The sequence below is a fragment of the Panulirus ornatus genome, chromosome 12 (assembly GCF_036320965.1).
Source record: "Panulirus ornatus isolate Po-2019 chromosome 12, ASM3632096v1, whole genome shotgun sequence".
Lineage (NCBI taxonomy): Eukaryota > Metazoa > Arthropoda > Malacostraca > Decapoda > Palinuridae > Panulirus > Panulirus ornatus.
In genome coordinates, this window is record NC_092235.1 from 16528517 (window position 1) to 16547312 (window position 18796).

The 18796-nt window shown below is 42.0% G+C and overlaps 1 protein-coding gene across 33 annotated transcripts in view; it reads right to left on the reverse strand.

The window, feature by feature from the left end:
- tou (bromodomain adjacent to zinc finger domain 2B toutatis) overlaps positions 1–18796 on the reverse strand; it is a 1094933-nt gene that overhangs the window by 172694 nt on the left and 903443 nt on the right. For all 33 annotated transcript variants that reach the window (XM_071667361.1, XM_071667356.1, XM_071667362.1 and 30 more), the window contains 3 exons: positions 8431–8672; positions 7902–8191; positions 7443–7686 (listed from right to left, as the gene is read on the reverse strand). In XM_071667361.1, coding sequence (XP_071523462.1) covers positions 7443–7686; positions 7902–8191; positions 8431–8672 — 776 coding nt within the window. The remainder of the gene's footprint in view (positions 1–7442; positions 7687–7901; positions 8192–8430; positions 8673–18796) is intronic.

The window sequence follows — 18796 nt, forward strand, 5'->3', positions numbered from 1 at the left end:
GCAGAGTCATCAAAGAAGATTTCAATATCCACCAAATTATTGTCACTAGTTAGTACCCCAAAGACTGTCATTAATCAACCATTAATGGTTGATTAATGACAGTCTTTGGGGCACTAGCCAGTGACAATAATTTGGTGGATATTGAAATGTTTTCATTATCAAACTTTTCAGTAATCCAATGGTGGTGGCAGAGAAGGGAAAAACATGAATGAGTCAGTAAACGTCACTTAACATGAGACAAGCTCAAAAAGGCACAGTACACCAAATGTTCAAAACAGTACAGCAAATAGGGATGATTTCATCAGATTTCCATTTTGCTTTTGTTGTTATTTCCAACTAACAGAAAAGACTACAATATTTTTCTGAATTTTTCATTAAACATCTGTCCTGGGAACTGACCTAAATTTTCCATCTTTTATGGGCAAATAGCATTAAGAAGTGTTCTATGTACACAATATACATACAACTTTTCTGAATCCTTAAATAAAGAGTAAACCTTAAAATGGGCGAGGCAGTAAAGGTTACAAAATGGAACTGGAGTTCTACAATAATGGAGATTCTTTGTTGTGGGAGTTTCTGAAGGAAATGGGCATTAGACATAGATTGACAGATAAAAAAATAATCGTTGCAAGTGAGGCAAAGATATCTGGGAGTGGACTTGGCAGTAAATGGAACCACGTAGGTGGAGGTGAGTAATAAGGTGGGGGGTGAAGGTTCTGGGAGCATATGAGGAATGCATGGAGAGAGCATTAACTCATAGGGCAATAATGGGTATGTTTCAAGGAATAGTTGTTCCAACAATGTCATATGGTTGTGAGGCATGGGCTATAGATAGGGTTATACGGAGGAGGGTTGACGTGTCAGAAATGAAATGTTTGAGGACAATATGTGGTGTGAGGTGTTGTGATCGAGTAAGTAATGTAAAGGTAAGATAGTTGTTATTCATATTTATCTATTTTGCTTTGTCGCTGTCTCCCGCGTTTGCGAGGTAGCGCAAGGAAACAGACGAAAGAAATGGCCCAACCCACCCCCATACACAATGTATACACACACACATGTCCACACACGCAAATATACATACCTATACATCTCAATGTACACATATATATACATACACAGACACATACATATATACCCATGCACACAATTCACACTGTCTGACCCCATTTACTCCCAGTGCCACCTCGCCACACATGGAATACCATCCCCCTCCTCTCTCATGTGTGCGAGGTAGCGCTAGGAAAAGACAACAAAGGCCCCATTCGTTCACACTCAGTCTCTAGCTGCCACGCAATAATGCCCGAAACCACAGCTCCCTTTCCACATCCAGGCCCCACACAACTTTCCATGGTTTACCCCAGACGCTTCACATGCCCTGATTCAATCCACTGACAGCACGTCAACCCCGGTATACCACATCGATCCAATTCACTCTATTCCTTGCCCTCCTTTCACCCTCCTGCATGTTCAGGCCCCAATCACACAAAATCTTTTTCACTCCATCTTTCCACCTCCAATTTGGTCTCCCACTTCTTCCCGTTCCCTCCACCTCCGACACATATATCCTCTTGGTCAATCTTTCCTCACTCATTCTCTCCATGTGCCCAAACCATTTCAAAACACCCTCTTCTGCTCTCTCAACCATGCTCTTTTTATTTCCACACATCTCTCTTACCCTTACATTACTTACTCAATCAAACCACCTCACACCACACATTGTCCTCAAACATCTCATTTCCAGCACATCCACCCTCCTGCGCACAACTCTATCCATAGCCCACGCCTCGCAACCATACAACATTGTTGGAACCACTATTCCTTCAAACATACCCATTTTTGCTTTCCGAGATAATGTTCTCGACTTCCACACATTCTTCAACACTCCCAGGATTTTCGCCCCCTCCCCCACCCTATGATTCACTTCCAGGGTTCCATCCGCTGCCAGATCCACTCCCAGATATCAAAAACACTTTACTTCCTCCAGTTTTTCTCCATTCAAACTAACCTCCCAATTGACTTGACCCTCAACCCTACTGTACCTAATAACCTTGCTCTTATTCACATTTACTCTTAACTTTCTTCTTTCACACACTTTACCAAACTCAGTCACCAGCTTCTGCAGTTTCTCACATGAATCAGCCACCAGCGCTGTATCATCAGCGAACAACAACTGACTCACTTCCCAAGCTCTCTCATCCACAACAGACTTCATACTTGCCCCTCTTTCCAAAACTCTTGCATTCACCTCCCTAACAACCCCATCCATAAACAAATTAAACAACCATGGAGACATCACACACCCCTGCCGCAAACCTACATTCACTGAGAACCAATCACTTTCCTCTCTTCCTACACGTACACATGCCTTACATCCTCGATAAAAACTTTTCACTGCTTCTAACAACTTGCCTCCCACACCATATATTCTTAATACCTTCCACAGAGCATCTCTATCAACTCTATTATATGCCTTCTCCAGATCCATAAATGCTACATACAAATCCATTTGCTTTTCTAAGTATTTCTCACATACATTCTTCAAAGCAAACACCTGATCCACACATCCTCTACCACTTCTGAAACCACACTGCTCTTCCCCAATCTGGTGCTCTGTACATGCCTTCACCCTCTCAATCAATACCCTCCCATATAATTTACCAGGAATACTCAACAAACTTATACCTCTGTAATTTGAGCACTCACTCTTATCCCCTTTGCCTTTGTACAATGGCACTATGGAAGCATTCTGCCAATCCTCAGGCACCTCACCATGAGTCATACATACATTAAATAACCTTACCAACCAGTCAACAACACAGTCACCCCCTTTTTTAATACATTCCACTGTAATACCATCCAAACCTGCTGCCTTGCCGGCTTTCATCTTCCACAAAGCTTTTACTACCTCTTCTCTGTTTACCAAATCATTTTCCCTAACCCTCTCACTTTGCACACCACCTCGACTAAAACACCCTATATCTGCCACTCTATCATCAAACACATTCAACAAACCTTCAAAATACTCACTCCATCTCCTTCTCACATCACCACTACTTGTTATCACCTCCCCATTTGCACCCTTCACTGAAGTTCCCATTTGCTCCCTTGTCTTACGCACTTTATTTACCTCCTTCCAGAACATCTTTTTATTCTCCCTAAAATTTAATGATACTCTCTCACCCCAACTCTCATTTGCCCTCTTTTTCACCTCTTGCACCTTTCTCTTGACCTCCTGTCTCTTTCTTTTATACATCTCCCACTCAATTGCATTTTTTCCCTGCAAAAATCGTCCAAATGCCTTTCCCTTCTCTTTCACTAATAATCTTACTTCTTCATCCCACCACTCACTACCCTTTCTAATCAACCCACCTCCCACTCTTCTCATGCCACAAGCATCTTTTGCGCAATCCATCACTGATTCCCTAAATACATCCCATTCCTCCCCCACTCCCCTTACTTCCATTGTTCTCACCTTTTTCCATTCTGTACTCAGTCTCTCCTTGTACTTCCTCACACAAGTCTCCTTCCCAAGCTCACTTACTTTCACCACCCTCTTCACCCCAACATTCACTCTTCTTTTCTGAAAACCCATACAAATCTTCACCTTAGCCTCCACAAGATAATGATCAGACATCCCTCCACTTGCACCTCTCAGCACATCAACATCCAAGAGTCTCTCTTTTGCGCGCCTGTCAATTAACACGTAATCCAATAACGCTCTCTGGCCATCTCTCCTACTTACATACGTATACTTATGTATATCTCGCTTTTTAAACCAGGTATTCCCAATCACCAGTCCTTTTTCAGCACATAAATCTACAAGCTCTTCACCATTTCCATTTACAACACTGAACACCCCATGTATACCAATTATTCCCTCAACTGCCACATTACTCACCTTTGCATTCAAATCACCCATCACTATAACCCAGTCTCGTGCATCAAAACCACTAACACACTCATTCAGCTGCTCCCAAAACACTTGCCTCTCATGATCTTTCTTCTCATGCCCAGGTGCATATGCACCAATAATCACCCATCTCTCTCTATCAACTTTCAGTTTTACCCATATTAATCGAGAATTTACTTTCTTACATTCTATCACATACTCCCACAACTCCTGTTTCAGGAGTACTGCTACTCCTTCCCTTGCTCTTGTCCTCTCACTAACCCCTGACTTTACTCCCAAGACATTCCCAAACCACTCTTCCCCTTTATCCTTGAGCTTCATTTCACTCAGAGCCAAAACATCCAGGTTCCTTTCCTCAAACATACTACCTATCTCTCCTTTTTTCACATCTTGGTTACATCCACACACATTTAGACACCCCAGTCTGAGCCTTCGAGGAGGATGAGCACTCCCCGCGTGACTCCTTCTTCTGTTTCCCATTTTAGAAAGTTAAAAATACAAGGAGGGGAGGATTTCTGGCTCCCCGCTCCCGTCCCCTCTAGTCGCCTTCTACGACACGCGAGGAATGCGTGGGAAGTATTCTTTCACCCCTATCCCCAGGGATGATATATATATATATATATATATATATATATATATATATATATATATATATATATATATATATATATATATATATACATACATACATACACATATATACACACATACATACGCAAATATACACACATACATATATATATATACATATGAAAAATGTAAGAAATAATTTAGAAAACTGAAACTTCTAGCTTGAAATGAAATGAAAAATGAATGTCACATAATGGTTCAACCTCTGGCTATAGTTGTGTGGTAATAAAAAGAGTGTGGCTGAGAAAGCAGAAGTGTTGAAAGGGTTTAGATGTATGGAGATAATGAGAGCAAAGGTTGACAAATAGGATATATGTGTCAGAGGTGGAGGGAACAAGGAGAAGCAGGATACCAAATTGGAGGTGGAGAGATGGAGAGAAAAAGATCTTGAGTGATCGGGCCCTGAACATGCAGGAGGGTGAAAGGCATGCAAGGAAAAGAGTGAACTGGAATAATGTTGTATACCTGGATCAACATTCATCAATGAACAGAACCAGAACACCTTGCACCTTCCTCCTGACCTCCTGCCACATTCTTTTATACATCATCTCCCAGTCATTTGCACTACTTCCTTGGAAGTATCGTCCAAATGCCTCTTTTCTCTTTCACTAACAACATTACTTCTTCATCCCATCACTCACTACCCTTTCTAATCTGCCCACCTCCCACCTTTCCCATGCCACATGCAACTTTTGCAAATGCCATCACTGCTTCCCTAAATACATCCCATTCCTCACCGATTCCCCTCACATCATTTGCTCACACCTTTTGCCATTCTACACTCAATCTCTCCTAACACTTCCTCATGCAGGTCTCCTTTCCAAGCTCAGTTACTCTCACTACTCTCTTCTCCCAAACATTTTCTCTTCTTATTTGAAAACTCTACAAATCTTCAACTTTGCCTCCACAAGACAGTTATCGGACATCCCTCCAGCTGCCCCTCTCAGCACATTAACATCCTAAAGTCTCACTTTTACAATAATGCCCTTTGACCATCTCTCCTACTCACATACACATACTTATGCATATCTCTTTTTAAACCAGGGATTCCCAATCCACAGTCTTTCTCCAGTACACAAACCCACAAGCTCTTCACCATTTCCATTCATAACATTGAATACCCCATGTACACCAATCATACCCTCAACTATCACATTACTTGACCTTCACATTTAAATCACCCATCACTAACAACCGGTCTCATGCATCAAAGCTGCAGACACATTCACTCAGCTGCTCCCAAAACACTTGCCTCTCATGATCTTTCTTCTCATGACCAGGTACATAAGCACCAATAACTGCCTATCTCTCTCCATCCACTTTCAGTTTTTCCTACATCAACCTAGAATTACTTTCTTTCCCTATACCACGTACTCTCACAACTGCTTCAGGGGTAGTGCCACTCCTTTCTTGGTTCTTGTCCTCTCACTAACCCCTGACATTACTCCTAAGACTTTTCCAAATCATTCTTCCCCTTTACCCTTGAGCTTCATTTCACTCACAGCCAGAACATCCAGGTTTCTTTCCCCAAACATACTACCTATTTCTCCTTTCTTAAGCACCATTTCCTGTGTTAGCAAGGAAGCGGCAGGAAGCAGACAAAAAAAAAGACACATCCATATACATATATAAATACACACACCTAGTTGTACACTCAGCCAAAGGAGTTTGCGACCATGTACCTAGGATGTTTATGTCAACTGAGCTGGTAACACTGTATGGGGGAGGAGCAAGGGTACATGGAACATAGTTGAGTGACATGAACTGTTAAATAGATGCCCACTAACAAAATAGTCAAACTGTTTTTCCAGACAGGTCTGGTAGTGTGTTTTGCATCATTGGTAAAGACAAAGCATGCAAAAAAACACCAAAGAATGTTCATGTAATGCCATGTAAGACCTGCATTTATTTCTCCTATATTTTTCTGGAGATGATTATTAATTCATGGATTAGGTAATAACCTAATGAAGAGATGAGTGCAAAAAGAGTATTTGAATAAAACAAGTTAACTTATAAATTTGCTGATTACATGTTATGTTTTAAACCAAAAATACTGTAACGATATGCTCAGGAAGACTTTCATTCATTTCATCTATTTTCTTCTCATTATCTTCCTTCATCCTCATTTGCTGACATTCACTCTCTGTCATGTAAAATGCATCAAACCACAGCCCCTTATCCATAACCTGTACCATTATGGTCAACTCTTAAAGCTGAAAGAGGCATTTTCCAAAAAAACAGTTCCACACATCCTGAAGACAGATAATTATCATTAAATAATTCACGATCACCCCCTAGTCTCCTAAATCAGTTTCCTAATCTAGAAAACTCATGAAAATGTGTTCTCTTTAGTGTGCCTGGAGGACGACTGACTATGGGAAGAAATTATCATGCACTGCCAACTTAGCCACTATCCAGGCTCAAGACACAGCTTTGATATTGAGGTGTGAGATTCAACGTGCAAACATCAGTCTAGAGGAGTTGCTCAGGTCACATAAATATCTGTTTAAGGCATTAAGGTAGGTTAAACCTGTGATGATGGTTTCCTTGAAATTCAAATTTGGCATGCTCATCACTACTGCTCTTAATGCCTCATATAACATTACATAACTGTAAATCAAACAGTGGCTGAGACAAAACTGAACCAAAGATTAATCACAGGATGGATGTGTCAGTGCATTCAGATAACAAGTGTGCTCCAACAGTTCTTTGCTTCATTGGGGTAAATCAAAAATACTGATTACAGAGCCATGCTTTCAAAGCCAACTATAAACATTACATAAACAATTCTGTTACCTTTACTTTGAGTTTCAACTTAGTTCAAACATACTAAAAGAAATCTCTGAAAAGCCAAATGATTCTTGGCACCACATTAATAAGAAGAATTACTGGTTCTGTTTACCTCATCTGGAATCTCCTCCATAGCATCACTGTCATTACCACTTTCATTCTCCTCTTCCTCCTCCTCCTCATCATCATCTTTTAACTTGTCATCCTCCTTGTCCTTCTTTTCACCTTTCTCCTGTTCCCCTTGGCAAGAGGAGATGCCCGAGACACTAGACATATTTGAGTCCTCACCTCGATGTTCCATCATTGACCTCATTGCGGCATTGTAGATCCTTTTCCTTGCTACACTCATGCGCAATCTAAAGAAAAATTCTGTCTATCAATTTATGTGTTCATCCTTGTGAAAAGAAAATATGCAGCATGGAAAAGTTTGAACAATTTTGAGTATTTACCTTCATTCACAATTCTCTTTTTTTTGTGTGTTCTTTCATGACAGAAAAACTAAGCCTCAAAATAAACTGAAAAAGCAAAACATTTCATTATACATTACCAAAAAGAATGTACATGTACTCACTTTCTTATTCGGGCATCCAATTTCCATTTTTCTGTTTTGAGACCATTGTGTCTGTCTAAAGACTCCTCAATTTGCCGTACAACTGCTTTATTTTGAAGAAGTTCATTACAAACATAAGCCACAATCTCACTTTTTTGTGTTGGGTTAAGTGCTAGGAACGGTAACTGCATAAGCCACTGAGACATCTTGTAAGCATCCATTTCTGCTAATTTAGAATCCCAATCTTGGCCCTTCTTAGGATTCTCTCGACGTTCCTTTTCTGTACCTAAGAGCCCATGAATGATACGAACCTGTGGGAAAATTTTCCTTCACTAATTCATAACATGATTAGCCAAGAATTTAATACAACATACATGTAATAAAAGATAATGTCAATAAGTAATGACTTTAACGTCAATGTTGCTTCTTCATATACCTGTATATACAACATGTAGTGAAATTTCAGTATCACCATAATATTTGGTAAGTTATAATCACACTTTATCTGAAACTTTAAAAAAGAAACAGAATCATATTCTTCCTGGCTTACCTCCCCTGTGGCATTAGCATTGAGGTAGACCCGCAATATTTCTGAAATATTGGCATGGGTGATATCTGCCCTGTTTAGAGTCTGGCCTAGTATAGTAGTATGTCTTTGGGATGATGGAATCCCAGGATCTTCAATGGCACAAACAAGTAAGTGTGACAGAACGCTGAGAAGCTCCTCCTCGCTCTCATTGTCATTTAATAGGGCCAACTGCAGGCTCTGTAAGGAGGGTAATGATTCCATATCTGCAAATAAAAAAGGAGACTTGAAAATCTAATTGTAGAAAAAGAAGTAACATAAACAATTTACAATGCTTAACCATGACAAGAAAGGAAAAATGTTGCTCAAAATTTGGACAAACAAATGAGATCTTTAAATTCTGTTTCCTCAAGATGAAAGAAATGTAAGTAAAACTAAAAGGTATGTAAAAAATACTGAGGTAAATAAAGTGCGTAAGACAAGGGAGCAAATGGGAACTTCAGTGAAGGAGGCTAATGGGGAGGTGATAACAAGAAGTGGTGATGTGAGAAGGAGATGGAGTAAGTATTTTGAAGGTTTGTTGAATGTGTTTGATGATAGAGTGGCAGATATAGGGTGTTTTGGTCGAGGTGGTGTGCAAAGTGAGAGGGTTAGGGAAAATGATTTGGTAAACAGGGAAGAGGTAGTAAAAGCTTTGCGGAAGATGAAAGCTGGCAAGGCAGCGGGTTTGGATGGTATTGCAGTGGAACTTATCAAAAAAGGGGGTGACTGTATTGTTGACTGGTTGGTAAGGTTATTTAATCTATGTATGATTCCTGGTGAGGTGCCTGAGGATTGTCGGAACGCATGCATAGTGCCACTGAACAAAGCCAAAGGGGATAAGAGTGAGTGCTCAAATTACAGAGGTATAAGTTTGTTGAGTATTCCTGGGAAATTATATGGGAGGGTATTGATTGAGAGGGTGAAGGCATGTACAGAGCATCAGACTGGGGAAGAGCAGTGTGGTTTCAGAAGTGGAAGAGGATGTGTGGATCAGGTGTTTGCTTTGAAGAATGTATGTGAGAAATACTTAGAAAAGCATATGGATTTGTATGTAGCATTTATGGATCTGGAGAAGGCATATGATAGAGTTGATAGAGATGCTCTGTGGAAGGTATTAAGAGTATATGGTGTGGGAGGCAAGTTGTTAGAAGCAGTGAAAAGTTTTTATCGAGGATGTAAGGCATGTGTATGTGTAGGAAGAGAGGAAAGTGATTGGTTCTCAGTGAATGTAGGTTTGCGGCAGGGGTGTGTGATGTCTCCATGGTTGTTTAATTTGTTTATGGATGGGGTTGTTAGGGAGGTGAATGCAAGAGTTTTGGAAAGAGGGGCAAGTATGAAGTCTGTTGGGGATGAGAGAGATTGGGAAGTGAGTCAGTTGTTGTTCGCTGATGACACAGTGCTGGTGGTTGATTCATGTGAGAAACTGCAGAAGCTGGTGACTGAGTATGGTAAAGTGTGTGAAAGAAGAAAGTTAAGAGTAAATGTGAATAAGAGCAAGGTTATTAGGTACAGTAAGGTTGAGGGTCAAGTCAACTGGGAGGTAAGTTTGAATGGAGAAAAACTGGAGAAAGTACAGTGTTTTAGATATCTGGGAGTGGATCTGGCAGCGGATGGAACCATGGAAGCGGAAGTGAATCATAGGGTGGGGGAGGGGGCGAAAATCCTGGGAGACTACAAGAATGTTTGGAAGTCGAGAACATTATCTCGTAAAGCAAAAATGGCTATGTCTGAAGGAATAGTGGTTCCAACAATGTTGTATGGTTGCGAGGCGTGGGCTATGGATAGAGTTGTGTGCAGGAGGGTGGATGTGCTGGAAATGAGATGTTTGAGGACAATATGTGGTGTGAGATGGTTTGATTGAGTAAGTAATGTAAGGGTAAGAGAGATGTGTGGAAATAAAAAAAGCGTGGTTGAGAGAGCACAAGAGGGTGTTTTGAAATGGTTTGGGCACATGGAGAGAATGAGTGAGGAAAGATTGACCAAGAGGATATATGTGTTGGAGGTGGAGGGAACAAGGAGAAGTGGGAGACCAAATTGGAGGTGGAAAGATGGAGTGAAAAAGATTTTGAGTGATTGGGGCCTGAACATGCAGGAGGGTGAAAGGCGGGCAAGGAATAGAGTGAATTGGATCGATGTGGTATACTGGGGTTGACGTGCTGTCAGTGGATTGAATCAGGGCATGTGAAGCGTCTGGGGTAAACCATGGAAAGTTCTGTGGGGCCTGGATGTGGAAAGGGAGCTGTGGTTTTGGGCATTATTGCATGACAGCTAGAGACTGAGTGTGAACGAATGGGGCCTTTGTTGTCTTTTCCTAGCGCTACCTCGCACACATGAGGGGGGAGGGGCATGTTATTCCATGTGTGGCGAGGTGGAGATGGGAATGAATAAAGGCAGACAGTGTGAAGTGTGTGCATGTGTATATATGTATGTGTCTGTGTGTGTATATATATGTGTACATTGAGATGTATGGGTATGTATATTTGCGTGTGTGGACGTGTATGTATATACATGTGTATGGGGGTGGGTTGGGCCATTTCTTTTGTCTGTTTCCTTGTGCTACCTCGCAAACGCGGGAGACAGTGACAAAGCAAAATAAATGTATAAATAAAAAAAATACTGTGTCAACATTGTTTGTATGGCAACAGTATAACTAAAGTTAGAGCAGAGAGCACCTGGTAAGGACTGGCAAACGGGGTGAGGGAGGCAGCTTGGAGGGGGAGCCTCTGATGACCCTTATCAATGTTTATAAAAGTAATACATGTAAACATAAGGGATATGTCAAATCAAGCATGTGAAGCGTCTGGGGTAAACCATGGAAAGTTCTGTGGGGCCTGGATGTGGAAAGGGAGCTGTGGTTTTGGGCATTACTGCACGACAGCTTGAGACTGAGTGTGAACGAATGGGGCCTTTGTTGTCTTTTCCTAGAGCTACCTCGTACACATGAGGGGGGGAGGGGGATGTTATTCCATGTGTGGCGAGGTGGTGATGGGAATGAATAAAGGCAGACAGTGTGAAGTGTGTGCATGTGTATATATGTATGTGTCTGTGTGTGTATATATATGTGTACATTGAGATGTATGGGTATGTATATTTGCGTGTGTGGACGTGTATGTATATAAATGTGTATGGGGGTGGGTTGGGCCATTTCTTTCATCTGTTTCCTTGTGCTACCTCGCAAACGCGGGAGACAGCGACAAAGCAAAATAAATAAATAAATAAAAAAAATACCGAGTCAACATTGTTTGTATGGCAACAGTATAACTAAAGTTAGAGCAGAGAGCACCTGGCAAGGACTGGCAAACGGGGTGAGGGAGGCAGCTTGGAGGGGGAGCCTCTGATGACCCTTATCAATGTTTATAAAAGAAATACATGTATACATAAGGGATATGTCAAATCAAGTATTAATTTATTTATTCATTTTGCTTTGTTGCTGTCTCCCGTGTTAGCAAGGTAGTGCAAGGAAACAGATGAAAGAAAAGGCCCAACCCACCCACATACACATCTCTATACATACACGTCCACATACACAAATATACATACCTGTACATCTCAACGTATATATATATGTATGAAGATTTGTATGGGTTTTCAGAAAAGAAGAGAGAATGTTGGGGTGAAGAGGGTGGTGAAAGTAAGTGAGCTTGGAAAGGAGACTTGTGTGAGGAAGTACCAGGAGAGACTGAGTACAGAATGGAAAAAGGTGAGAACAATGGAAGTAAGGGGAGTGGGGGAGGAATGGGATGTATTTAGGGAATCAGTGATGGATTCCGCAAAAGATGCTTGTGGCATGAGAAGCGTGGGAGGTGGGTTGATTAGAAAGGGTAGTAAGTGGTGGGATGAAGAAGTAAGATTATTAGTGAAAGAGAAGAGAGAGGCATTTGGACGTTTTTGCAGGGAAAAAATGCAATTGAGTGGGAGATGTATAAAAGAAAGAGACAGGAGGTCAAGAGAAAGGTGCAAGAGGTGAAAAAGAGGGCAAATGAGAGTTGGGTGAGAGAGTATCATTAAATTTTAGGGAGAATAAAAAGATGTTCTGGAAGGAGGTAAATACAGTGCGTAAGACAAGGGAGCAAATGGGAACTTCAGTGAAGGGCGCTAATGGGGAGGTGATAACAAGTAGTGGTGATGTGAGAAGGAGATGGAGTGAGTATTTTGAAGGTTTGTTGAATGTGTTTGATGATAAGAGTGGCAGATATAGGGTGTTTTGGTCGAGGTGGTGTGCAAAGTGAGAGGGTTAGGGAAAATGATTTGGTAAACAGAGAAGAGGTAGTAAAAGCTTTGCGGAAGATGAAAGCCGGCAAGGCAGCAGGTTTGGATGGTATTGCAGTGGAATCTATTAAAAAAGGGGGTGACTGTATTGTTGACTGGTTGGTAAGGTTATTTAATCTATGTATGACTCACGGTGAGGTGCCTGAGGATTGGCGGAATGCGTGCATAGTGCCATTGTACAAAGGCAAAGGGGATAAGAGTGAGTGCTCAAATTACAAAGGTATAAGTTTGTTGAGTATTCCTGGGAAATTATATGGGAGGGTATTGATTGAGAGGGTGAAGGCAAGTACAGAGCATCAGATTGGGGAAGAGCAGTGTGGTTTCAGAAGTGGTAGAGGATGTGTGGATCAGGTGTTTGCTTTGAAGAATGTATGTGAGAAATACTTAAAAAAGCAAATGGATTTGTATGTAGCATTTATGGATCTGGAGAAGGCATATGATAGAGTTGATAGAGATGCTCTGTGGAAGGTATTAACAGTATATGGTGTGGGAGGCAAGTTGTCAGAAGCAGTGAAAAGTTTTTATCGAGGATGTAAGGCATGTGTACGTGTAGGAAGAGAGGAAAGTGATTGGTTCTCAGTGAATGTAGGTTTGCGGCAGGGGTGTGTGATGTCTCCTTGGTTGTTTAATTTGTTTATGGATGGGGTTGTTAGGGAGGTGAATGCAAGAGTTTTGGAAAGAGGGGCAAGTATGAAGTCTGTTGTGGATGAGAGAGCTTGGGAAGTGAGTCAGTTGTTGTTCGCTGATGATACAGCGCTGGTGGCTTATTCATGTGAGAAACTGCAGAAGCTGGTGCCTGAGTTTGGTAAAGTGTGTGAAAGAAGAAAGTTAAGAGTAAATGTGAATAAGAGCAAGGTTATTAGGTACAGTAGGGTTGAGGGTCAAGTCAATCGGGAGGTAAGTTTGAATGGAGAAAAACTGGAGGAAGTAAAGTGTTTTAGATATCTGGGAGTGGATCTGGCAGTGGATGGATCCATGGAAGCGGAAGTGAATCATAGGGTGGGGGAGGGGGCGAAAACCCTGGGAGCGTTGAAGAATGTGTGGAAGTCGAGAACATTATCTCGGAAAGCAAAAATGGCTATGTTTGAAGGAATGGTGGTTCCAACAATGTTGTATGGTTGCGAGGCGTGGGCTATGGATAGAGTTGGGCGCAGGAGGATGGATGTGCTGGAAATGAGATGTTTGAGGACAATGTGCAGTGTGAGGTGGTTTGATCGAGTAAGTAATGTAAGGGTAAGAGAGATGTGTGGAAATAAAAAGAGCGTGGTTGAGAGAGCAGAAGAAGAGGGTGTTTTGAAATGGTTTGGGCACATGGAGAGAATGAGTGAGGAAAGATTAACCAAGAGGATATATGTGTCGGAGGTGGAGGGAACGAGGAGAAGTGGGAGACCAAATTGGAGGTGGAAAGATGGAGTGAAAAAGATTTTGAGTGATCGGGGCCTGAACATGCAGGAGAGTGAAAGGCGGGCAAGGAATAGAGTGAATTGGATCTATGTGGTATACCGGGGTTCACGTGCTGTCAGTGGATTGAATCAGGGCATGTGAAGTGTCAGGGGTAAACCATGGAAAGTTGTGTGGGGCCTGGGTGTGGAAAGGGAGCTGTGGTTTCGGGCATTATTGCATGACAGCTAGAGACTGAGTGTGAACGAATGGGGCCTTTGTTGTCTTTTCCTAGCGTTACCTCGCACACATGAGGGGGGAGGGGGATGGTATTCCATGTGTGGCGCGGTGGCGATGGGAATGAATAAAGGCAGACAGTGTGAATTGTGTGCATGGGTATATATGTATGTCTGTGTCTGTATATATATGTGAACATTGAGATGTATAGGTATGTATATTTGCGTGTGTGGACGTGTATGTATATACATGTGTATGGGGGTGGGTTGGGCCATTTCTTTCGTCTGTTTCTTTGCGCTACCTCGCAAACGCGGGAGACAGCGACAAAACAAAATAAAAAATAATAAATAAAAAAAAATATATATACACACACAGACATATACATATATACACATGGACATAATTCATAATGTCTGCCTTTATTCATTCCCATCGCCATCCTGCCACACATGAAATAACACCCCCTTCCCCCAAATGTATGCGAGGTAGCGCTAGGAAAAGACAACAAAGGCCACATTCGTTCACACTCAGTCTCTAGCTGTCATGTATAATGCACCAAAACCACAGCTCCCTTTCCACATCCAGGCCTCATACAACTTTCCATGGTTTACCCCAGATGCTTCACAAGCCCTGGTTCAATCCATTGACAGCACGTTGACCCTGGTATACCACATCATTCCAATTCACTCTATTCCTTGCACGCCTATCACCCTCCTCCATGTTCAGGCCCCAATCACTCAAAATCTTTTTCACTCCATCTTTCCACCTCCAATTTGGTCCCCCCCTTCTCCTTGTTCCCTCCACCGCTAACACACATATCCTCTTAGTCAATCTTTCCTCACTCATTCTCTCCATGTGACCAAACCATTTCAAAACACCCTCTTCTGCTCTCTTAACCACACTCTTTTTATTACCACACATCTCTCTTACCCTTACATTACTTACTCGATCAAACCATCTCACACCACATGTTGTCCTCAAACATCTCATTTCCAGTACATCCATCCTCCTCCGCACAACTCTATCCATAGCCCACGCCTCGCAACCATATAACACTGTTGGAACCACTATTCCTTCAAACATACCCATTTTTGCTTTCCAAGATAATGTTCTCACTTCCACACATTCTTCAACGCCCCCTCCCCCACCCTATGATTCACTTCCGCTTCCATGGTTCCATCCGCTGCCAGATCCACTCCCAGATATCTAAAACACTGTACTTTCTCCAGTTTTTCTCCATTCAAACTTACCTCCCAATTGACTTGACCCTCAACCCTACTGTACCTAATAACCTTGCTCTTATTCACATTTACTCTTAACTTTCTTCTTTCACACACTTTACCAAACACAGTCACCAGCTTCTGCAGTTTCTCACATGAATCAGCCACCAGCGCTGTATCATCAGCGAACGACAACTGACTCACTTCCCAAGCTCTCTCATCCACAACAGACTTCATACTTGCCCCTCTTTCCAAAACTCTTGCATTTACCTCCCTAACAACCCCATCCATAAACAAATTAAACAACCATGGAGACATCACACACCCCTGCCTGCAAACCTACATTCACTGAGAACCAATCACTTTCCTCTCTTCCTACATGAACACATGCCTTACATCCTCGATGAAAACTTTTCACTGCTTCTAACAACTTGCCTCCCACACCATATACTGTTAATACCTTCCACAGAGCATCTCTATCAACTCTATCATATGCCTTCTCCAGATCCATAAATGCTACACACAAATCCACTTACTTTTCTAAGTATTTCTCACATACATTCTTCAAAGCAAACACCTGATCCACACATCCTCTACCACTACTGAAACCACACTGCTCTTCCCCAATCTGATGCTCTGTACATGCCTTCACCCTGTCAATCAATACCCTCCCATATAATTTACCAGGAATCCTCAACAAACTTATACCTCTGTAATTTGAGCACTCACTCTTATCCCCTTTGCCTTTGTACAATGGCACTATGCACGCATTCCGCCAATCCTCAGGCACCTCACCATGAGTCATACATACATTATATAACCTTACCAACCAGTCAACAATACAGTCACCCCCTTTTTTAATACATTCCACTGCAATACCATCCAAACCTGCTGCCTTGCTGGCTTTCATCTTCCGCAAAGCTTTTACTACCTCTTCTCTGTTTACCAAATCATTTTCCCTAACCATCTCACTTTGCACACCACCTTGCCAAAAACACCCTATATTTGCCACTCTATCATCAAACACATTCAACAAACCTTCAAAATACTCACTCCATCTCCTTCTCACATCACCACTACTTGTTATCACCTCCCATTAGCACCCTTCACTGAAGTTCCCATTTGCTCCCTTGTCTTACGCACTTTATTTACCTCCTTCCAGAACATCTTTTTATTCTCCCTAAAATTTAATGATACTCTCTCACCCCAACTCTCCTTTGCCCTCTTTTTCACCTTTTGCACCTTTCTCTTGACCTCCTGTCTCTTTCTTTTATACATCTCCCACTCAATTGCATTTTTTCCCTGCAAAAATTGTCCAAATGCCTCTCTCCTCTCTTTCACTAATAATCTTACTTCTTCATCCCACCACTCACTACCCTTTCTAATCAACCCACCTCCCACGCTTCTCATGCCACAAGCATCTTTTGCACACTCCATCACTGATTCCCTAACTACATCTCATTCCTCCCCCACTCCCCTTACTTCCATTGTTCTCACCTTTTTCCATTCTGTACCCAGTCTCTCCTGGTACTTCCTCACACAAGTCTCCTTTCCAAGCTCACTTACTCTCACCACCCTCTTCACCCCAACATTCACTCTTCTTTTATATATATGCAAGAGTTTTGGAAAGAGGGCCAAGTATGTAATTTGTTGAGGATGAGAGAGCTTGGGAAGTGAGTTAGTTGTTGTTTGCTGATGATACAGCGCTGGTGGCTTATTCATGTGAGAAACTGCAGAAGCTGGTGAATGAGTTTGGTAAAGTGTGTGAAAGAAGAAAGCTGAGAGTAAATGTAAATAAGAGCAAGGTTATTAGGTACAGTAGGGTTGAGGGACAAGTCAATTGGGAGGTAAGTTTGAACGGAGAAAAACTGGAGGAAGTGAAGTGTTTTAGGTATCTGGGAGTGGATGTGGCAGCGGATGGAACCATGGAAGCGGAAGCTAGTCACAGGGTGGGGGAGGGGGCGAAAGTTCTGGGAGCGTTGAAGAATGTGTGAAAGTCGAGAACATTATCTCGGAAAGCAAAAATGGTCATGTTTGAAGGAATAGTGGTTCCAACAATGTTATATGGTTGCGAGGCGTGGGCTATAGATAGAGTTGTGCGGAGGAGGGTGGGTGTGCTGGAAATGAGATGTTTGAGGACAATATGTGGTGTGAGGTGGTTTGATCGAGTAAGTAATGTAAGTGAAATCTTTTTCACTCCATCTTTCCACCTCCAATTTGGTCTCCCACTTCTCATTCTTCCCTCCACCTATGACACATATATCCTCTTCGTCAATCTTTCCTGACTCATTCTTTTCATGTGTCCAAACCATTTTAACACACTCTCTACTGTTCTCTCAGTCACACTCTTTCTATTACCACACATCTCTCTTACCCTTTCAACTCTTACTCGATCAAACCACCTCAAACCACATATTGTCCTCAAACATTTCATTTCCAAAATATCCACCCTCCTCTGCACAACCCCATCTATAGTCCATGCCTTGCAACCATAAAACATTTTTGGGACCACAATTCCTTCAAACATACCCATTTTTGCTCTTCGAGATAATGATCTTGTCTTCCACACATTCTTCAAAGCTCCCAGAACCTTTGTCCCCTCCCCCACGCTGTGACTCACTTCCGATTCCATGGTTCCATCCGCTGGTAAGTCCACTCCCAGATATCTAAAACACTTCATTTCCTCCAGTTTTTCTCCATTCAAACTCACCTCCCAATTAACTTGTTCCTCAACCCTACTGAACCTAATAAACTTGCCTTTATTCCCATTGACACTCAACTTTTTTCTTTCACACACTTTACCAAATTCAGTCACCAACTTCTGCAGTTTCTAACCCAAATCAGCCACCAGCACTGTATCATCATTGACTCACTTCCCAAGCCATCTCATCCACAACAGACTGCATACTTGCCCCTCTCACTGAAAATCTTGCATTCACCTCCCTCACCATCCCATCCATAAACAAATTAAACAACCATGGAGACACTGCGCACCCCTGCCGCAAACCGACATTCACTGGGAACCAATCACTTTCCCTATTCCAACATGTACACATGCCTTACATTCTTTGTAAAAACTTTTCACTGCTTCTAGCAAATTACCTCCCATACCATATACTCTTAAAATTTTCCACAAAGCATCTCTATCCACACTATCATATGCATTTTCCAGATCCATATATGCTACCTACAAATCCATCTGTTCTAGGTATTTCTCACATACATTCTTCAAAGCAAACACC